At 39.7% G+C, this 20,109-nt stretch overlaps 1 protein-coding gene across 5 annotated transcripts in view; it reads left to right on the forward strand.

Annotated features, from left to right (window-relative positions):
- RCBTB1 (RCC1 and BTB domain containing protein 1) overlaps positions 1 to 19,992 on the forward strand; it is a 54,959-nt gene extending 34,967 nt beyond the window's left edge. For all 5 annotated transcript variants that reach the window (XM_043578580.1, XM_043578571.1, XM_043578598.1 and 2 more), the window contains 7 exons: positions 736 to 843; positions 1,934 to 2,076; positions 3,080 to 3,270; positions 8,053 to 8,179; positions 10,370 to 10,521; positions 11,067 to 11,197; positions 17,628 to 19,992. In XM_043578580.1, the coding sequence (XP_043434515.1) occupies positions 736 to 843; positions 1,934 to 2,076; positions 3,080 to 3,270; positions 8,053 to 8,179; positions 10,370 to 10,521; positions 11,067 to 11,197; positions 17,628 to 17,768 (993 nt within the window). In that variant the 3' untranslated portion in view covers positions 17,769 to 19,992. The remainder of the gene's footprint in view (positions 1 to 735; positions 844 to 1,933; positions 2,077 to 3,079; positions 3,271 to 8,052; positions 8,180 to 10,369; positions 10,522 to 11,066; positions 11,198 to 17,627) is intronic.
- The last annotated feature ends 117 nt before the right edge of the window (positions 19,993 to 20,109 follow it).

Raw genomic sequence — 20,109 nt, forward strand, 5'->3', positions numbered from 1 at the left:
TTAATCTGTTTTGAAATATTTCTGTGGGAGACCCTTACATGCATTCTACTTTTCCCTCGTGTGTTTTGGCACTTTATCCCTTTAGCCCTTACTTTTCCTTCTAGTCTTTTGTCCTGCCACTGTGCTGGATGTGTCCCAGCAGACCACCTCCTCATTTTCAGAACCTGCTTCCAGCACATTCTCTGCCCTGTCCTTGGAATACTTTACTCCCATTTATTGATCCTTCAGCCATGCTCAGATCTCTGCTCTCTGAAAAGTCTTTCCTAAACTTTCTTCCTATAGCTAAGTCCTTTCTCTTCTCTGCTCCTGTAGTGCCTTGATTGTATCTCTAGAATAGCACTCGCCTCCTGGCTGCAAAAAGTTTGCATGTGTCCATCTTTCCTGTTAAACTGCGACCAAAAACTTAGTCCTAGTGCCTTTTATCATGTCCTGACATACAAAGGGTGCTTAATAATTGTTAAGCAGCATCAACTTCCTCGTGTGTAAAGCAAGAATAAATGACTTGCCCAAGGCTATTCAACCAATAAGGTATGGAGGAGGAACTGATGCCAAATTCTGTTATCCCCACCCCCAAAATAATCTTCCATTTGGAGATCCCCAGTAGGGTCACATAGAGTAGGAATATGGGTGTTTGGAAGTGAAAAATTACTTGATTTGTTTAGGTGGACGGCATTTTTGTATCTTCCTTCTTACTAACTGTTTTAAAAGCCTCTTCTCTCCCTTTCTCTCTCTAAGGTGTATGGCTGGGGTTACAATGGCAATGGTCAGCTAGGCTTGGGAAACAATGGTAATCAGCTGACCCCTGTGAGAGTGGCAGCTTTGCACAGCGTGTGTGTGAACCAGGTACGTGTGGTGGGCTTCACTGCTGCTCCCGTGTAGCTCCCCTTCTCCGACTTGGAGAAACACTGGACATTTACCCTTCAGTAGATACTTTCAGACAATGCCGCATGCCTTCACCCTTCACATTTGAAATTCTGTCTTTCCTAAATTCCCATGATGAGAAGGAACACCATGCTGGTGACACATCAGTCTTGGCAAGTAAAAAAAAAAAAAAAAACTATTGGGGCGCCTGGGTGGCTCAGTCGGTTAAGCATCCGACTTCGGCTCAGGTCATGATCTCGCAGTCTGTGAGTTCGAGCCCCGTGTCGGGCTCTGTGCTGACCGCTCAGAGCCTGGAGCCTGCTTCTGATTCTGTGTCTCCCTCTCTCTCTACCCCTCCCCCGTTCATGCTCTGTCTCTCTCTGTCTCAAAAATAAATAAACGTTAAAAAAAAAATTAAAAAAAAAACTGTTGGAAAAGTCCAGTAGTCTCAATATTGTTTTTGTTTTTTTAGTGTTTTGTTTATTTTATTTTTTTAATTTTTTTAACGTTTTTTTTAATTTATTTTGAGACAGGGAGAGACAGCATGAACAGGGGAGGGTCAGAGAGAGGGAGACACAGAATCTGAAACAGGCTCCAGGCTCTGAGCTGTCAGCACAGAGCCTGACGCGGGGCTCGAACTCACGGACTGTGAGATCATGATCTGAGCCGAAGTCGGCTGCTTAACCGACTGAGCCACCCAGGCGCCCCTGTTTGGTTTATTTTAGAGAGAGAGATATAGTGTGAGCAGGGGAGGAGCAAACAGAGAGAGAGGGAGACACAGAATCCGAAGCAGGCTCTGGGTTCTGAGCTGTCAGCACAGAGCCTGACGCAGGGCTCGAACTCGCGGACCATGAGATCATGACCTGAGCCGAAGTCAGATGTTTAACCAACTGAGTCACCCAGATGCCTCAATTTTTGGCTCTTCTAATGCTTGTTTAATGTTCCAGAGAATGTCAGTCCACCCCTGATGATGAGTTGACATTTCTGCAGAAGCTGGCTGTATCTTTAAGTAGATGTTTTCCCTGCCCTTCCTGTTTTCCTGTTAATGGTAACCATTTAAATTTACTTGCAGATTGTCTGCGGCTATGCACACACTCTAGCACTAACAGATGAGGGCTTGCTCTATGCCTGGGGAGCTAACACGTATGGGCAGCTGGGAACTGGCAATAAAAATAACCTGCTAAGCCCAGCACACATCATGGTGGAGAAAGAAAGGTAACTGTACCATGTGAAAGAAAGGCTGTACCATGTGTCGGGACTATGTGTGTGTTTTTGGATTTGGGATTCTGTGTGCTGGAGCTACGGTGTTTGGCTTTGTCACGCTTCTGTTTATTAATATTGTCATTTTGAACAAAAGAGTTTGAGTAGCAGCCAGAATGGACATGCGGTTGATAGGATTCTCATGTGGCTTCCTAAAATAACCTCCTGTGATTGATAGGCATTAATGCATCTTGATATAATTCTCACATTTCCTGTGGCTCATTTAGTAGGGAAATAAAACGGGGTCTGTCGCCATGTAGAAATTGAGTGTAGTGTAGACTTTTCCTTTGAGCCAACTAAAACGACTTTTTTAAGTCTGCTTTTGAAAGGAGATTTTCTGTTTAAATATTGATTTGATTTAATGTGTCTCACTGGAATAGATGCTTTGTTTGTTCAGCCAAATCTTGAGGTCTTACCCAGTAAGCTTTAGAGTTGACTTGTGATTGCAGGACTGTGCCTAAGAAGCCTACTGAGAAATGTGTGTGGCTTGATGTCCATTTGGATAAGGGTGTGTAGAGTCCATTACCCCAAGGCCATCGCTTATTTAGAGGCTGTGAGAAGAAGTTGTGTCAAGGAGGTGGTGTATTGAAGGCAATGTTTTGTTCTTGTTTTTTTCATACTGTCTAAGCCCCCAGAACTGTCAAGACAGTTTCTCTCTGTCCACTTTCCTCATTTACTTTGGTTTCGAGTCCCTTTTTCCAAGTTTTCCTCAACAGTATGTATTATTTATCCTAATTCAGAATGAGGTCAGGATGAGAAGTGGGGTGACAAGCGAGGGAAAAACACAATACCCTTGCTGTGATCTTTTGGTTCTGTCCATATGACTCGAAGCTAATGTCCCTCAGTCCTGGGCTGTTTTTTGCAGCGTTGTAAGCATGGCCTTTTTATCTGCCTTGTGTCCTGTGCTGTAGGCTTCTGTGATAAATAAATTACATACATTTTTCTTAAAACATTTCAGGGTAGTAGAGATTGCGGCCTGCCACTCGGCCCACACGTCGGCTGCCAAGACCCAGGGCGGGCACGTGTACATGTGGGGCCAGTGCCGGGGCCAGTCCGTGATCCTGCCTCACCTCACGCACTTCTCCTGCACCGACGACGTGTTCGCCTGCTTCGCCACTCCTGCTGTCTCTTGGCGCCTCCTGTCTGTAGGTAAGAAAGCTCAGGGCTACTTTTTTTTTTTTTTTATGTTTATTTATTTGAAAGAGAACATGTGCAGGGGTAGGGCAGAGAGAGAGAGGGAGAGAGAGCGAATCCTCTGACAGCACAGAGCCCGATGCGGGGCTTGAACTCAGACCACGAGATCATGACCTGAGCTGAAGTCAAGAGTCAGACGCTTAACCCACTGAGCCGCCCAGGTGCCCCTTTCATTTTAATCGAGGTGAAATTTATGTTCATAAAATTCACCATTTGAGAGTGTACAATTCAGAGGCATTTAGTACGTTCATAGTGTTGTGCAGCCACCGTTTGTATCAAGTTCTGAAACATTTTCATCACTCTGAGAGAAAACCCTGTGCCTGTTTTGCAGTCACTCCCCGTTCTCCTTTCTCCAGCCCTGGCAATCACATACTTCGCTTTTAGCTTTTATGGATTTACCTCTCCTGGATATTTCATATAAAGGAAATCAGTGTGTGACCTTTTGTGTCTAGCTGCTTTTATGTAATATTTTTGAGGCTTAACTATGTTGTAGTATATATATTAGTACTCCATTCCTTTTTATGGCTGAATAATATTCTGTTGTATGTATAGACCGCATTTTTTTAATCCATGCATCTGTTGATGGATGTTGGGATGGTTTCTACCTTTTGGCTGTTAAGAATAGTGCTATAATAAACATTTGTGTACAAATATTTGACCAACCTGTTTTTAAGTGCTTTTGTTATACTAAATTTATTACATAATTGAATATGAACCAGAATGAACTTAAAAAAATTAAAAACTCGTAATTTATTTATTTTCATTATATGAAGTTTATTGTCAAATTGGTTTCCGTACAACACCCAGTGCTCATCCCATCCTCAATAACCATCACCCACCCTCCCGTCTCTCCCACCCCCCATCAACCCTCAGTTTGTTCTCAGTTTTTTTTAATTTTTTTTTTTTAACGTTTATTTATTTTTGAGACAGAGAGAGACAGAGCATGAACAGGGGAGGGTCAGAGAGAGGGAGACACAGAATCTGAAACAGGCTCCGGGCCCCGAGCTGTCAGCACAGGGGCCCGATGCGGGGCTCGAGCTCACGGACCACGAGATCGTGACCTGAGCCGAAGTAGGCGCTCAACCGACTGAGCCACCCAGGCGCCCCATTGTTCTCAGTTTTTAAGAGTCTCTTATGCTTTGGCTCTCTTCCACTCTAGCCTCTTTTTTTTTTTTTTTTCCTTTTTTTCCTTCCCCTCCTCCATGGGTAAAAACTTGTAATTTAAAGGGTGACATGTTAACTCCACTTTCTTTCTCACTTTGTCTTTCAACCAGTCTCAAATACTTTTATTTCAGAAGGGCACAAAAACCGAGCTATTGCAAAGGGTACTGGAATTTAGGGTGATCTTTGGTTACATAATCTGTCCCTTTTCTAGATATTGTCTTCTTCAGGCGTCCATTGACGGAAAAATGGTAAGGTGTCAGAAAGCTGAGTAGCCATTAACAAGATGGGTTTAATCTCTTTTTCTTTTATTTCTTGTTCATTTCTGCATTTTTTGCGATGTATTTCTTCTGAGTTATTCTTTGTATGCAGAGGAAATAAGTGGATCATGATGGCCCCTGTGCTTGGAAATTAATGTAGCTCTTGTCAACTGTGGGGTTTGGGTTGCTTAGCAGTTGATATTAAAGACCAGTCTTGTAGTATGTGTCATGCTCGGGTGTATTAGCCAGCTGGCCGGGGCTGTCCCATCATCAGGTGACCAGTCTTTGTGCTCATGGGGGCAAAGAGTATGTTTAGGAAGAGTTAAGCTGCTGCTCAATTTAATGTGAAATAAACATTTCCAGGTTTTTTAACTATAATACAATATTTTTTTGCAGTGAATGTTGTGATTGGAAAATATTTAATTCACAGAATGGGACTGTTTAGCCATAACTACACATAGGTATAGCATGGACAGCCAAACACTATGCACATCTTCAGATTCCCAAGTGCTACTTAACCTGGACCCATTCATAAAAGGTTTCTCCAGGTACTTGCCTTTCAGAATTCTAATCCTGAGAAGACATCCTTTTCAGAAGAAAAGTTGTAACTTTTGGAAAAAAAGTTGGAAAAAATAAGATTCAGAATATCTCCTAGAGGACTTCTTACCACCTGCTAAAAGTCGGAAGGGTTTTCTCTTTCAGTTTATGATCTCAGCTGAGTGTTAGGAAGAAAGATGGTGAAATCACGCCTCGGAAGAATACTTCCTCTCTAAAGGGAGTTGTTAACACTTGTCAGAAACCAAAATGGGGGAAAGGGTTACTTCAACCCTTAGGACTGATGGCAGAAGTGGAGGCACCGCTCGAAGCTGTTTTGCGGACAGGTGGGGTAGCAGTCTAGGTTCCTGGACTCCTTACCCATCTGAGTCATTTCCTTTCTTCTGTTTGCCAGAGATCCAGGTTACAGGGTGAGGGGAAAGCCTGACTTTTGAGAGATTGTCCACTTTCTGCCAGAGCCAAGAGAGCTCTGTGTTGTGGGAGTTCCAGGGAGGGCTTGGGTGAATGCTATTTCCTTGGGAGGTTCTCATAATAAAGCTCAGGGATGAGCTTACTTGTTAAGTTTCAGCCTAGGTTTTAACAGGTGTCCCTCTAAGAGCAGCAGGCTGCTGAGAGACACAGCTCAGTTCTTTGATGGAGTCCCGTTCTCATCTCATGGTAGAAACCTGTCTCCTGTGTTGACAGCACCTGCGTTCAGTGCCAGTGACCTCTGGAATTTTCTTTGTTTTCCTGTTAGCTGCCTTTTACTGGCTTTCCTTTGTCCACGCATAGCACAGGAAGGTGTTACATAATTTGTACAAGTGCCTTTACTTTTCTCCATAAGGACATAGTTCTTCTTACATATAACAGTTCTTATCAGGCAATGTGATCATGTTTTTGTAAAACTGTTCCCTTTGAGTATACATTGTTACTAAGTAAATTTGCTCTGTTTTTAGATTGCATGTAAGGATTATTTGTACATTAATATTTAGGGCTAATAGGGATGTTTAGATTCCACATACCTAGGAAAAAGGGTTTTTCTGCATAAGAACATGACTGCTTAGCATTACTACTTTAGTGGTAAGTTTGTTTCTTGACGCTCCTGGAGTTGAATTTACCAACCCCTTGAAACTACCCCAAAGCAGAGCAAAGGTGTTTTCAGTGTTTCAGTCAAGGAGAATTGATAAATTCTTAGCCCTGGAAGAGAACCACTCAAGTTTTTTTCTTTTTTTTTTTTAATTAATTTTTAAATTTACATCCAAGTTCCTTGGCATATAGTGCAACAATGATTTCAGGAGTAGCTTTCAGTGATCCATCCCCTACATGTAATACCCAGTGCTCATCCCAAAAAGTGTCTTCCTTAATGCCCCTTGCCCATTTAGCTCATCCCCCAATCCACAACCCTCCAGCAAACCCTCTGTTCTCTGTATTTATTTAAGAGTCTCTTATGTTTTATCCCACTCCCTGTTTTTGTATTACTTTTGCCTCCCTTCCCTTAATGTTCATCTGTTTTGTATCTTAAATTCCACATGAGTGAAGTTACATGATATTTGTCTTTCTTTGACAGACTAATTTCGCTTAGCATAATACCCTCCAGTTCCATCCACGTAGTTGCAAATGACAGGATTTCATTCTTTTTGATTGTTGAGTAATACTCCATTGTATATATATACCAGATCTTCTTTATCCATTCATCCGTCGATAGACATTTGGGCTTTTTCCAGTTTGGCGATGCTATAAACATTGGGAGAACCAATCAAGTTTTTTTTTTTTTTTTAATTTTTTTTTTCAATGTTTATTTATTTTTGGGACAGAGAGAGACAGAGCATGAACGGGGAAGGGGCAAAGAGAGAGGGAGACACAGAATCGGAAACAGGCTCCAGGCTCTGAGCCATCAGCCCAGAGCCTGACGCGGGGCTCGAACTCCCGGACCGCAAGATCGTGACCTGGCCAAAGTCGGACGCTTAACCGACTGCGCCACCCAGGCGCCCCTAGAACCAATCAAGTTTTAAGTGAGCAGTGATACAATCATGGACTGCATATAAATTTTTCTTTTCTTTTTTTTTTTTTTTTTTTTAATTTTTTTTTTTTCAACATTTATTTATTTTTGGGACAGAGAGAGACAGAGCATGAACGGGGGAGGGGCATAGAGAGAGGGAGACACAGACTCGGAAACAGGCTCCAGGCTCTGAGCCATCAGCCCAGAGCCCGACGCGGGGCTCGAACTCCCAGACCGCGAGATCGTGACCTGGCTGAAGTCGGACGCTTAACCGACTGCGCCACCTAGGCGCCCCTTTCTTTTCTTTTTTAAGTATACATTTAAAAGTTTTTAAATGTTTTATTTTTGAGAGAGAGAGAGAGGGAGAGATTGGGGGAGGAGCAGAGAGAGAGAGAGACAGAATCTGAAGCAGGCTCCCACCTCCAAGCTGGCTCTCCCCAATGTGGGGCCTGAGCTCACAAACTGTGAGATCATGACCTGAGCCAGAGTCGGACACTCAGCTGACCAAGTCACCCAGGCACCCCTAAAAAATACACATTTTTAAATGTCTAACTTCATATATAAGACTGGTAATTGGCCTTTTCAACTACATACATGTTTTTTGGTAGTTTATAGACTTAAGATACGTATTTTAATATGGTGAAATTGATTTGTCAAATAAGGCACAAACTTGAAAAAAATCTGAATTATTCACCTTGCTAATGGTTATCTTTTAGAAGTCTTTTCTTATCTCTGGCACATTTCTTCAGATTTATGTACTAATAATGGGTTTGTTGCTTTCAGAGCATGAAGACTTTTTAACAGTTGCTGAATCACTGAAGAAAGAATTTGATAGTCCAGAAACTGCTGATCTGAAGTTTCGAATTGATGGGAAATATATCCATGTCCATAAAGCTGTTTTGAAAATCAGGTATTTTTGCATGAGCTTAGAGACATCGATAACCTTACTTTCTTTTTGCAGTCTCCTTTTGGTGACCGCTAAGAAATAGCCTTGGTAGTAGAGAGAAATGGCGCTACTTACTATATTTGTCAATAGTATCCATGCATTATCTGTGTGTGTGAGTGTGCACTCATGTGCCTTTTTGAAAAAGCATAATGTGGTAGAAGTATTTGTCTGTATATATATATATTTAATACATATATATGTATACTGTATACATATAAATATATATGTATACATATATATGTGTACATATGTACATATAAATATATATAATATATATATTTAATAAAATATATGTTTATTTTTGAGAGGGGGAGAGAGAGATGAAAAACACGAGAGGGAGAGGGGCAGAGAGAGAGGGAGACACAGAATCCGAAGCAGGCTCCAGGCCCTGAGCTGTCAGCACAAAGCCTGATGCAGGGCTTGAACTCATGAACCGTGAGATCATGATCTGAGCTGAAGTTGGACATTTAACCGAGGGAGCCACTCAGGCTCCCTGTCTATATTGTTTTTTTAAATGAGGTTCTTATGAATTCTTATTTGTATCGACAAATTTACTTAACGTGATTAAAAAAATACAAGAGATTAGTTAGTGAAAAGTGTGTATGTCCTCTTAAAGATTCATTCCCCCCCCATCAAGAAACTCTCATGGTCAGGAGATTTTAAATTTTAAAGGAATGATCTTTAGGGATGCCTGGGTGGCTCAGTCGGTTAAGCAGCCGACTTCGGCTCAGGTCATGATCTCACAGCCCATGAGTTCAAGCCCCACGTTGGGCTCTGTGCTGACAGCTCAGAGCCTGGAGCCTGTTTCGCATTCTGTGTCTCCCTCTCTCTGACCCTCCCCCGTTCATGCTCTGTCTCTCTGTCTCAAAAATAAATAAACGTTAAAAAAAATTTTTTTTAAATAAATAAATAAAGGAATGATCTTTAGATATAGTAAATGGAGTTATTTGTATAAATGTGAGGGAACTTTGTATTTATTAATAACAGTTTGGACTCTTGCCCCCTAAGGCTGCCATCACTGAGAAGGAGGCACGTGAAGTGAGACCATAGAGAGTTAAACTGGTCCTTTTTGAAATGTAGTTAAAAACCTCTTTACAAAATAACACATTTTAAGGGAACCTAAAAGCCATATATATCATTCATTACTAAGAGAGTAAATATCTGAACCAAAGGAATGAAATTATAGACTGGAAATGTTCCTTCTGGGAACCTGTGGTCAACTAGTCTGTTCCTTCCATGCATAGTTTTCTGATCCATTTGTCATTCCTTGCCTAGACAACTATTCCTTTTAACTTCTCAGATGAAGTAATTTCTTATGTAGATGGAGCCATTCTTTTGGTTGTGAATGGATTTTGAAAATATTCTGTTTATTTATACCGTATCTCATTTTAAAAGGATCTGAAAAGATGATTTTTTAAAACTGAAATATGTAGAAAACCCAGTTTTAGAAATCAATTTTGCATGTAGGTGGCTTTTTACATGCAAATATAACATAAAAAGACCCACTTAGATTTTGTAAAAAATCTGTGACTTTCTTAGTGAATGTTTTTTCTGAGTAAGTTAGTAACAGACTTGGGTGTATTGGAGAGAGAGCAGGTCAAAGCAGAGGAACAAAATAGGACTGGCTGTTTTGGAGATGAGTCAGAAAAGGAGGAAAATTGTCATGTGAGGTAATGTGATAATCATCAGCCTAAATGTGATCCAGTTAACACTGAAAGTGGTTTTAAGAATATACTGATTACTTGAAAATTAAAAACCAAATGAGTTATTTGAATGATGTTGATGTATCGTCAAAGATTTGAACTCTCATTTCTGAATTTCCTTTAATTTCATTGTTTAAAATGCATTTCTGTATAATCTTTTTAAGAAAAACGAGGGAGCAAAATCCTTGATCTGGATGAGGACTATCAAAGGCAAACAGTGGTGCACCTGAAGGGCTGGGTACTTCTAGGCCCTACTTAGAATCCTTAGTATTTAATAGGAGACGCCCATCAGAAAATGCAAGTGAATAGATTCAGAAGGTGAATGTAAAAGCCTGTGCTAAAGACTCATAAGCCTGTGAGTGTGGGCCTGAATGTAGTAGTAGGTAGGGAGACCTGTAAGAGTTGTTGGATTTCGTCAACTTCGTCAGATAACTTTGCTTGTTCTGTCTAGGTGTGAGCACTTTCGATCCATGTTCCAGTCTTACTGGAATGAGGATATGAAGGAGGTGATAGAAATAGACCAGTTTTCTTACCCAGTGTACCGTGCCTTTCTCCAGTACCTCTACACAGATACAGTGGACCTGCCACCTGAAGATGCTATAGGTACCTCAGCCACCGGGACGGGCCAGGCCTCACGAGCAAAAATCTCTCCCTCCACGTTCTCACAGTACTGAAGTGTAAAAAGTTTCAACTCAGTTGGCTTTTACATGGTTTTTAGAAAATATTTGAAGTAAATGTCTTTAAAAATAGTATTGTATAAGGTATTACGGTTCACAATTATAGACCTAGTTTATTTATGGCTATGGACTTATTTTAATTTTAATAATTTTTAATTTTGTAATATTCTAATTTTTAATATGTTGCTAATGCATTTAGTGTATCCTCTTGGAAACAAAAGAAGGGGGGCAATTCCATTTACTCCCCTTCTTCTGTACTGTAGAGGAAGTTGTATAAAGCGAGTGTAGGAGAGGTCTGTTCTGGGGTGGGGAGGGGAGTGAAAAAGAGGATCTATTTAATAACCTTTAGGGTAGCGTTCATTAAGAAACTTTGGATTCATCTCCATAACTCTTTTCACCAAAATGAAATATGTATGTTTATAAATTAGGGGAAAGTATCATAAACTTGGTGAAATTCTTTTTTGTGTTTAGGTCTTTTGGACTTGGCCACGTCTTACTGTGAAAACCGGCTGAAAAAGCTCTGTCAGCACATTATCAAGCGTGGAATTACGGTGGAGAATGCCTTTTCATTATTCTCTGCTGCAGTCAGATACGATGCAGAGGTAACATGAACAGCAAACTGAAGCCAACCCCTCCAGCTCCCTGTGCTCTGCCTCCCACCCTTTTCTTGCATGAGACAGGGAACATGAGTAATTTCGTATCTGTGTATGCTCTGAAATTCTATCATTGTCTAATTGTGACTCATAATGATTCATGTGCGAAGAGCTTGCTCTGGACTCCTTTTTATTTGTGTGTTTGTTGTGGATGGTTGATTTTGCACTGGATTGAATTCTTAATCTGGGGTTCACGGGTCTCTAAAGAATCTATGAATGAATGGCCTTTTGAGAGTCTGAAATTTTGCATTTGGTGTGTTTTCTTGAAGTTAAGGATCAGAGCGTCATCATATTGTAGGCTTCTTGTGAGCAGAACTGTTTCTTATTCTCTGTATTCTGTAGTGCCTGGCACATAGTAGGCGCTGGATGATAAATGTTTGTTGAACTGAATGAATATGGTACCACCTGAAGGATACATTAACGATAATTAGTGAACTAAAGTCTGGTACGGTTGGTTTTATAAATTTATAGAGAATATAAGGTAGAGAGCAACAGCCTTGGAGTCCAGCTAAGGCATACACCTTTAATGACACAATTAGCCCATTCTTAGAGGTAGTATTTTGTCATCATTTGACAAGGCAGAGTACGCGGTATTGAGATTTACCAAACACCTGCAGGGATCTTCTCCTTTATCAAACTTAGGGATCCAAATGGACCATTATGTTTTGTATTTTCAAAGTGCATCCTATTTTTATTTGAAATTATATTATCATGAATATTTGCTAAGGTCAAATATAGTTGACTTTCTCTGTGGCCTGACAGCAGATTTGGTGATTAAATTATTTCTAATAGGAAATGGATGTCTGGATTTTCTTCTTGCCTTTTCTGTGACACCATGAACTTATTTATTAGAAGTGCCCTTTTCTTTAGGTTGCATTTCTACCTAGTGATGTAATTTTAAATTGGTCAGTGCCCTTTCTGTCCATTTGGTAATCACTTTTAGCATCTTCTCTGTATCTCTCCCTTCTCCTTACTACTAATGAGTTCCATATTCTAGGGGTTAGGATATTGCTGATTAAAACCAGTTAGAACCACCTGGGCAGAGGCAAACATCTCAGCTCTAGTTGCTGGAAATTTCTCATTTTAAGTTAAAACCTATCCCATCAAGTTTCCAGGAAAAAACCTTATGGCACTTCTACCTGTGCCAACTGATCGTGCCAGCTGATCGCTTTTTTAAATTAGCTTTCATTTTTCTCATGCTAAGTATAGACATTAGATACCATCTCTTCCTTGAGACTGCAAACATGTGTTTCCCTGAGTCTGGCACAGTGTGGGCATATGGTTGGCACTCAAGAATGTATGCTGAGTTTAATGAATGAGTGAATATATTTGAAACACCTTGCCATGAAGGTGTCCTTTAAAAAATGAAGAAAACAATAAAACTCCAAACCCCCCAAATATCAATACATTCAATGTAGAAAACTTGGAACGTAGAAGACAAAAAGAGAAAGAATCACTTCTTTCTTTCTAGGCTGTATTTTTTTTTGGGGGGGGGGGATTCTTCTAGGAGTTACCTTGTATTTCCCTTAGTGCAATAGAATGTAGTAAGTAAATAAATGAAGTGTTTAGAATGTAAAAATAAAACCTACTAGCTGTATCTATAAGTTGATGGGAAGCTGCCACTAAGATTAGAAATATACCACCAAAATATTGACTTTCAGAAGCTCCGCTTAGGGAGACTAGATGACTTTGCCTTCATTCTGTGGTTGAAATGCTAGGAAGATGGAGACAACCTTCTCACATTTTTTCTGTTTCCTGTAAGTTCTTGTGGTTTCTCCATACCCCCTTTTGACAAGGTAATTTTGCAGCAAATGACACACATAAAAGCAACAAAAATGTATCGGCTCAGTAGTTAGGAAGATTTTTCTGGTTGTTGTGGAGCCCCGGCATTCTGAATGCACTGTCAGTCTTCCTCCAAGTTTTAAGTGAAGAACAACTTGGCAGAGGAGCACTTCAGAATTTCTCCAGTACAAACCCAAATAAATGTTGCCATCAAGGGAGTAGATATGAAAAAAACATTGTATCAAGATAGTTCGTATCTTATTACACAAATTTTGAAATGTTTCTATTTATACTGTTTCTTTTCAGGAAATATTTGTTTTCTGTGTATTTTTGGGGTTTTTTTGTTTGTTGGAAAGAGAACGCGAGCTGGGAGAGGGGCAGAGGGAGGGAATCTTAAGCAGTCTCCACGCTCAGCACAGAGCCCAGCGCGGGACTTGATGCCACAACACTGGGATCATGACCTGATATGATCTGTTCAACCCACTGAGCCACTCAGGCACCCCCTAGTGTATCTGAACATCAGGAGAAATAGCTGGGAGGGAAGTATTATTTGTTGAACCAGAGTGGAGAGTTTTCCAGAAAATCCTCCTTGCTTAGCAATGTAAGTCTTAAGATTTTGCTCTTGGAAGCAATAAATATAAGGCCAGGAATCTAATTCCAGAATTAGTTTGGGATATGGGTGTTGAAAGTTTTGCGCTAAAACCAAATGGTCAGCATTTTTTCTTCTTTCCAAAATTAAAAGTTTTCTGTGATCAGTAAACTGTAAAGTATTTTTTGGTTAGTGAGCGTGCCTTTTCTTTATTTTGTCCTATTAAGACTTTAAGTACATTGTAGGGGCGCCTGCCTGGGTGGCTCAGTCGGTTGAGGGACCGACTTCCGCTCAGGTCATGATCACACGGTTTGTGAGTTCGAGCCCCGCGTTGGGCTCTGTGCTGACAGCTCAGGACCTGGAGCCTGCTTCGGATTCTGTGTCTCCCTCTCTCTGCCCCTCCCCAACTCATGCTCGCGCGCACGCTCTTTCTTTCTCTGTCTCAGAAATAAATAAACATTAAAAAAAAATTTTAAAAAAAGATTTTAAGTACATTCTAAAAACCAGAGACCACTTTGATATGGAATATTTTGTACCTGATATACTAGGAAACAAATTCTAAACTTACAGTTTTGGGGTTTTGTTTTATTACTACTTTAACAATAATTTTGGGCAAAGTTAGGTGTGGGTCACAATTTCTTGCCATCCAGAATATGTCTCAAGGGGGGCTTGTGACACATAGGTAGCCTGTCTCATCCTGGCCAAGTAGCCTTCCATAGAAAAATTAGCATTTGACTATTTTAGCTTTGGAGGACTTAAGACTGGATAAGAACTCCATTTAGGCTGCAATAGCATTTTTTATTTTTATTTATTTATTTTTTTTAATTTTTTTTTCAACATTTATTTATTTTTGGGACAGAGAGAGACAGAGCATGAACGGGGGAGGGGCAGAGAGAGAGGGAGACACAGAATCGGAAACAGGCTCCAGGCTCTGAGCCATCAGCCCAGAGCCTGACGCGGGGCTCAAACTCCCGGACCGCGAGATCGTGACCTGGCTGAAGTCGGACGCTTAACCGACTGCGCCACCCAGGCGCCCCTTGACTGTGTTTTAAGAAGATCTGTGGAAAGGAAAAATGACTTATTCTCGGAATATGTAAATTATTGGAATAATTTAATTTAAACATTGAAAAATTTGGAATGGGTTTATAAATTAGAGTAGCAATTTATTTTGATCTTCCTTGCTAATTACAACAAATCTGACATTTTATCTGATTTGCCTCAGAGCCACTTTATAATAATTTCACCACAAAATGTCATGAATATGGAATTACTTCTGATATACCAAAAATATTGTATTAGAGCCCCTGATTTTACACTCTTTCCCACTTTTATATTCTGTCGGCCTTAAGAAGATGCTTTCATTCTATTATGAACGTTTTTCATCTACGGGTCAAGTAATCCTTTTTATTCTTCTTGGAAATGTTTTATATAAACATTTAAACATATATAAGCTTTTATACAAAGCCCAGCGGTTCTGTTAAAGTTAACTTACCAGTTGGGTAAGTGTTGTATTTTCTTTTCTGGATAATTGAAGATGTGATACATTTGCAGAGTGAGGTGAACAGATCATGTAGGTTCTCAAAATATTCAAGAATTATCAGGAAAATATTGATCTCGTTCACACATAAGAGGCAGGCTGGCTCAGGGCATCGGCTGCTAAGTGAGTTGCATGACTGTGCCACTCTGTTCATGCAGGTGAGCTTGCATATCCAGTTTCTCTCTCCAAGGGCACTCAGTGCTTCCTTTTCCATAGATCTGCCTTAAGCAGGAGTCAGTTATTAAATAAGTTCTTTAAACAACCCAGCTTTAGGTTATTTTCAGGATTCTCTAGTTAGGTTTGTAATGTTTGAAACTGCTAAACATTTTTTGAATACTGAGCTATCTTACCAATTCAGACTCATTGGAGGGGAAGGGAAGACGGTTTGCTAGAGGTGTTTTCATAAATGTATGAAGTGATTTATAACTAGAGGTGCCGTCTGTGTACCTGTGCTATATAAAAAGTTCTTCAGAGTTTATACTCAAGATAGTCTTTGGATATACTCATTGTTTGACCTCTGAAGATCTTGAATTCCGGATCTGTAGACACTGTAATAAGGTTTTACAGTGCCAGAATTTAGTGCAATCTTCTTTGAATTTGAAATTGTATAATTAAGAGTCAATATTTAAAGATCCTCATCTGATACATTAGATGGTTTGAGAGACTTTCTGTGCTTATGACTGGTTATTTCTTCCTAAAATCTGTGTAGATAAACTAGTTGTCTCTTTTTGATAAATAAGATAAAGATGACTTTTCTCTCCTTGTGGAATATAATTTAGTCCCAAAGCTGTGTATTAATCATTGGGTTATTATACCAGGAGTAGGACTTTTTCTTCAATAATTGAGAGGGAATGTTTAATATAGTTTAACATTATAGTTTATTATAACACACGGAACATTCAGCTGTACTTCAGCCCACTGGGAATCTCTTATTTAAAAACGTGGATCTGGAGATTGTGCTGATATTTTAAATGCATTGTGAATTCTCTAGAAAGCAAAACTCTGTCAGCAACTGGCTGATACACATTAGATGTGGTTTATCTCTTACTGGTTACATGACTGGAAGGGGACATCATTCAGCTAGGGACAGAGGGACCCTCAGAATAGGGAAGTATTTGTTCGCAGGGGTCTGCAATGAGAGAGTAGAAAGGAGACGTGTTTCTGTTTGTTTGGGTCCTTCCCCATTCTGCCTGACATTCTCATTTCACGGTGGCTGGAAACATGAAGCCAAGACGCTGCAGTTTAAATGTTGTCCAGTTCCTGGTTTGATAGAACCCTGAGTAGTGACCTTCAGTGTAGCTGGCAAAGTTACAAAAATCAAGGTATTGGTGATAAGAGCTTTTAGTGTAATTTGCTGTTACATAGTTAGTCTTTGTATACATTCCAGTACCTAATGGATTTAATAAATATGTGTTCCGGCGTTTCAAGGAACAAACGTGGTAGTGTTTTGCTGGGGATGAAAGGCTCTGTTGGCATTGGCAGGAATTTTTAACACTTGTATATATTACTTCTGGATGTCGGTAGCTGATGACTTCTTTTGTCTGAGTGAAAACTCCAGACTGAATATTTTCCTCTGGACCGACTATCTGACAAATTAGTGTGTGGAATGGGAGTGTGTCTTTCTTTGTGGCTTTAACAATGAAGGCATTTTTATCTTGGAGAGCGTGAAAGTGAATTTAAGGTCTGTGGAATTTTTTTTTTTTTTTAATGTGTCTCCTTAGGACATCTCTTCATCACTTTTGTGTTTCTTAAGGTCTTCCTTAAGCTAAATAACCCACATCTTAATTCTTTTCTCTGACTTGACTGTGGTCAAACATACGTTGGAGTAAAGTTGCTTTCAGCTTTGTTTTTAATTATTATTGAAGAAGAATTGACGTATAATACTGTATTAGTTTCAGGTGTACGCTTTCAGCTTGTTAAAGTCTTTGCATGTGACCGGACTGTGTGACAGCCATGCAGAGGCTGTCCCCCCATAGGCTCTGTGAATGGGTGTACGTTCTAGAGAGTCAGACTTGAGGTAGGGGAGGTGTTGTGACTAAATAGTACGTGCTTTTCTTTTTTTACTTAAAAAAATTTTTTAATGTTTATTTCTGTGTGTGTGAGAGACAGAGCATGAGCGGGGAAGGGGCAGAGACAGAGGGAGACACAGAATCCAAAGCAGGCTCCAGGCTCTGAGCTGTCAGCACAGAGCCCGACGCAGAGCTCGAACTCACTCTCAGTGAGATCATGACCTGAGCTGAAGTCGGACACTCATCCGACTACTGAGCCACTTAGGCGCCTCAATAGTACGTGCTTTTCTGATGCCGACCTATGTACAGTCACTTGTTTGCTTAGTTTGAGGTTTCTGGCCTCAAATATCTTTTCTAGGGGAGGGTGAAAGATTTGGGATGAGGGGTTTGGATAGAAGTAATTTGATCAAAGTTAATAAAAAAAAGCCTCTTTTTGTTTTTATTTTTGTTGTGTGTGTCCAGGATTTAGAAGAATTCTGCTTTAAGTTTTGCATCAATCATTTGACAGAAGTTACACAGACTGCAGCATTTTGGCAAATGGATGGCCCTCTGCTAAAGGAATTCATTGCTAAAGCCAGTAAATGTGGAGCCTTTAAGAACTGAAGCCCCAGGCTGCTGGGTTTTGTGAATGCTCTGGGGCACTGGCCATGGTGGCTGCTTTGTGCTCTGCGGGTGATGTAATTTTGCAGGTAAAAAACCCGTCAGCTTGTTTGTTTTTCACATCTTGAGACACCATTCTCCGTGTAGGAATGTATGAAGGATGTACAGCTTTTCCTGAACCCGTTCTAAACAAGTCTTGTTTCCAGATATGTGCATTTTAAATGTGACCTTAATTTGGCTGGAACATTGTAAAGGGGTGAAAGTTTAGCTGGTCGTTTGTGTTTTGTTTTGTTTTGTTTTGTTTTTGATTAGAGGAACTGCTGAACTTGGAAAGGAGAAGTTTGCGGTAATTCTCCTGGCTCACTTAGTAACAACCCTTTTGATCCCAGGAACTGGGATGGTTTGTGGATTGTGAGATAGACATAAGAGGCCCCACCTTGAATTAAAGATGCTGACTTTGGGGCTTGTTGAAATGCTGCATCAGTTGCTAGTTCACTAGCCGTACTGTGAAGGAGTAGTTAAGGTAGTTTGAGGTTTTTGTGTGTGTTTGTACTACTGAGGACCTTTTTTAACTTCATCGTGTATCAAAAAACAATATTCAGTTTAATATGAGTTAAACCTATTACCATGATGATTATGCAAAGATAAACTTGTAGGCTAGCCAAGGTTTCTCTTAAGAATTAAGTCCATAAAGAGTAGTAATTTAGGACTACCTGTAAAAAGTTGATATCGAAAGAAACTTTGGATAGAGGTCAATATTTTATAGAGTATCCACTACTATCCAACAGTGTTTTGTTTTATTAAGATACAGTCTAAGAGCTGAAGTTTAAATTTGATTCCCCACCGTTTCCCCCATAAACGCTAATCATGAGAAGAAAGTAATGGCATATTCAGCATACTCTTGCCTTCCTAAATTATGGCTGCTAGATGATCAGATCCACTACATCTGACTCACAAGGTGTTCTTAAAACCAGCTTTCTGGCAGGACTTCATAGAATTTCTCTCTTTTATCTATAGGCCAAGTGTCACACCTTTGCTTGTTTGCAACTTCAGCTTTCGTTTTTTATTTCCTCATCTTTTGATTGTGTTAGGTATAATATTTAGCACAATATAACTTTGAAAAAGGATCAAAATTACGATTTCCCTGAAAAGATCTTTTTAAATAGGATCCTTTTAAGTTCAAGTTTTTTGGGGTTTTTTGTTTGTTTGTTTCTTTTTTGGTCTGGTTATGAACATGACTTTTGGAGGAAGAGTGTTCGTTCAACTCTGAGTTTTATCGTGTGTGTCTGTTGAGCTTGCTGTAAGAACAAAGCTTTGTTCTCTCTGGCTCACAGACTCATTTCCATTTGTGGGCATTCCCTTAGTGAACGGTTTCCTGTTTGGAAGGTCCCTCATCTGAACTTGGAGCCCAAATACATTTTCAGAGTCAAATTAACAAGAGAGTGAAGATATGCTGCAGCTACTATTTTTAGCAGTGTTTCTAAGTGTGTCTGAGGGTTTGGATGGGAGTGAGGGTCCAAAGATAGGAATTCATTGATAAGTGAGATAAATTCAAACCTAGAAGTCCCAGCTCCCTTTTCCTGACCATGTTGTAAGTGATTGAAGCCCAGTCAGTTATTAATTAGGATTAGTTCTGCAACATGATAGAATTTTTCTTACTAGGTTGATGAAGGCACATTAATTTGATTATTAGCTATGATGGGTGGTGTTCATAACAATCACTGTTCTATAGGCTTATGATCTGGACAAAACAAGACCTGCGGTATGTTTACTATTGCTCTTACTTGAAAAAACCTTAAAGCACAAATTAAAGTAGTAGATCCATTTCCATAGATTGTTCATTCATTCAACAAATATTTACTGAGGTTCCTTATACAGGTAAAGAACCACTTCTCAGATTACCGAGTAATTTGTATGAGTGTGTATGTAGTGAAGAAAATGGAAATATGTTCTTTGAAAAGTACTTGAGTATCTTTTTTTTTTTTTTTAATACACTCTTATTTTTCTACTTGGTTTCATTGTTAATCATAGCAGGAAATGAAAACTGTTCTTTGAGTTGTTTTTTTCATCTGATGTGATAATGAAAGCCAAAGTATTCATATTTCTTAAGATAACCCTAACTGTACTCTTGAACTTCTTACTGGAATAATATTTGATACTCTAGTATATAGGCTGTATTTATGTAATGTTTAGAATGACATATTAATAAATAATCTGTCAAGACATACATGCAGAGTTGTTTTTCCCTCTCAAAAATCAGTAATGTGCAGCCTTAAAACGGAAGGAAGTTCTAACACATGCTGCAACCCGGATGAACCCCAAGGACATTATGCTGGGTAAAATA

Source organism: Prionailurus bengalensis, chromosome A1, assembly GCF_016509475.1.
Source record: "Prionailurus bengalensis isolate Pbe53 chromosome A1, Fcat_Pben_1.1_paternal_pri, whole genome shotgun sequence".
NCBI lineage: Eukaryota > Metazoa > Chordata > Mammalia > Carnivora > Felidae > Prionailurus > Prionailurus bengalensis.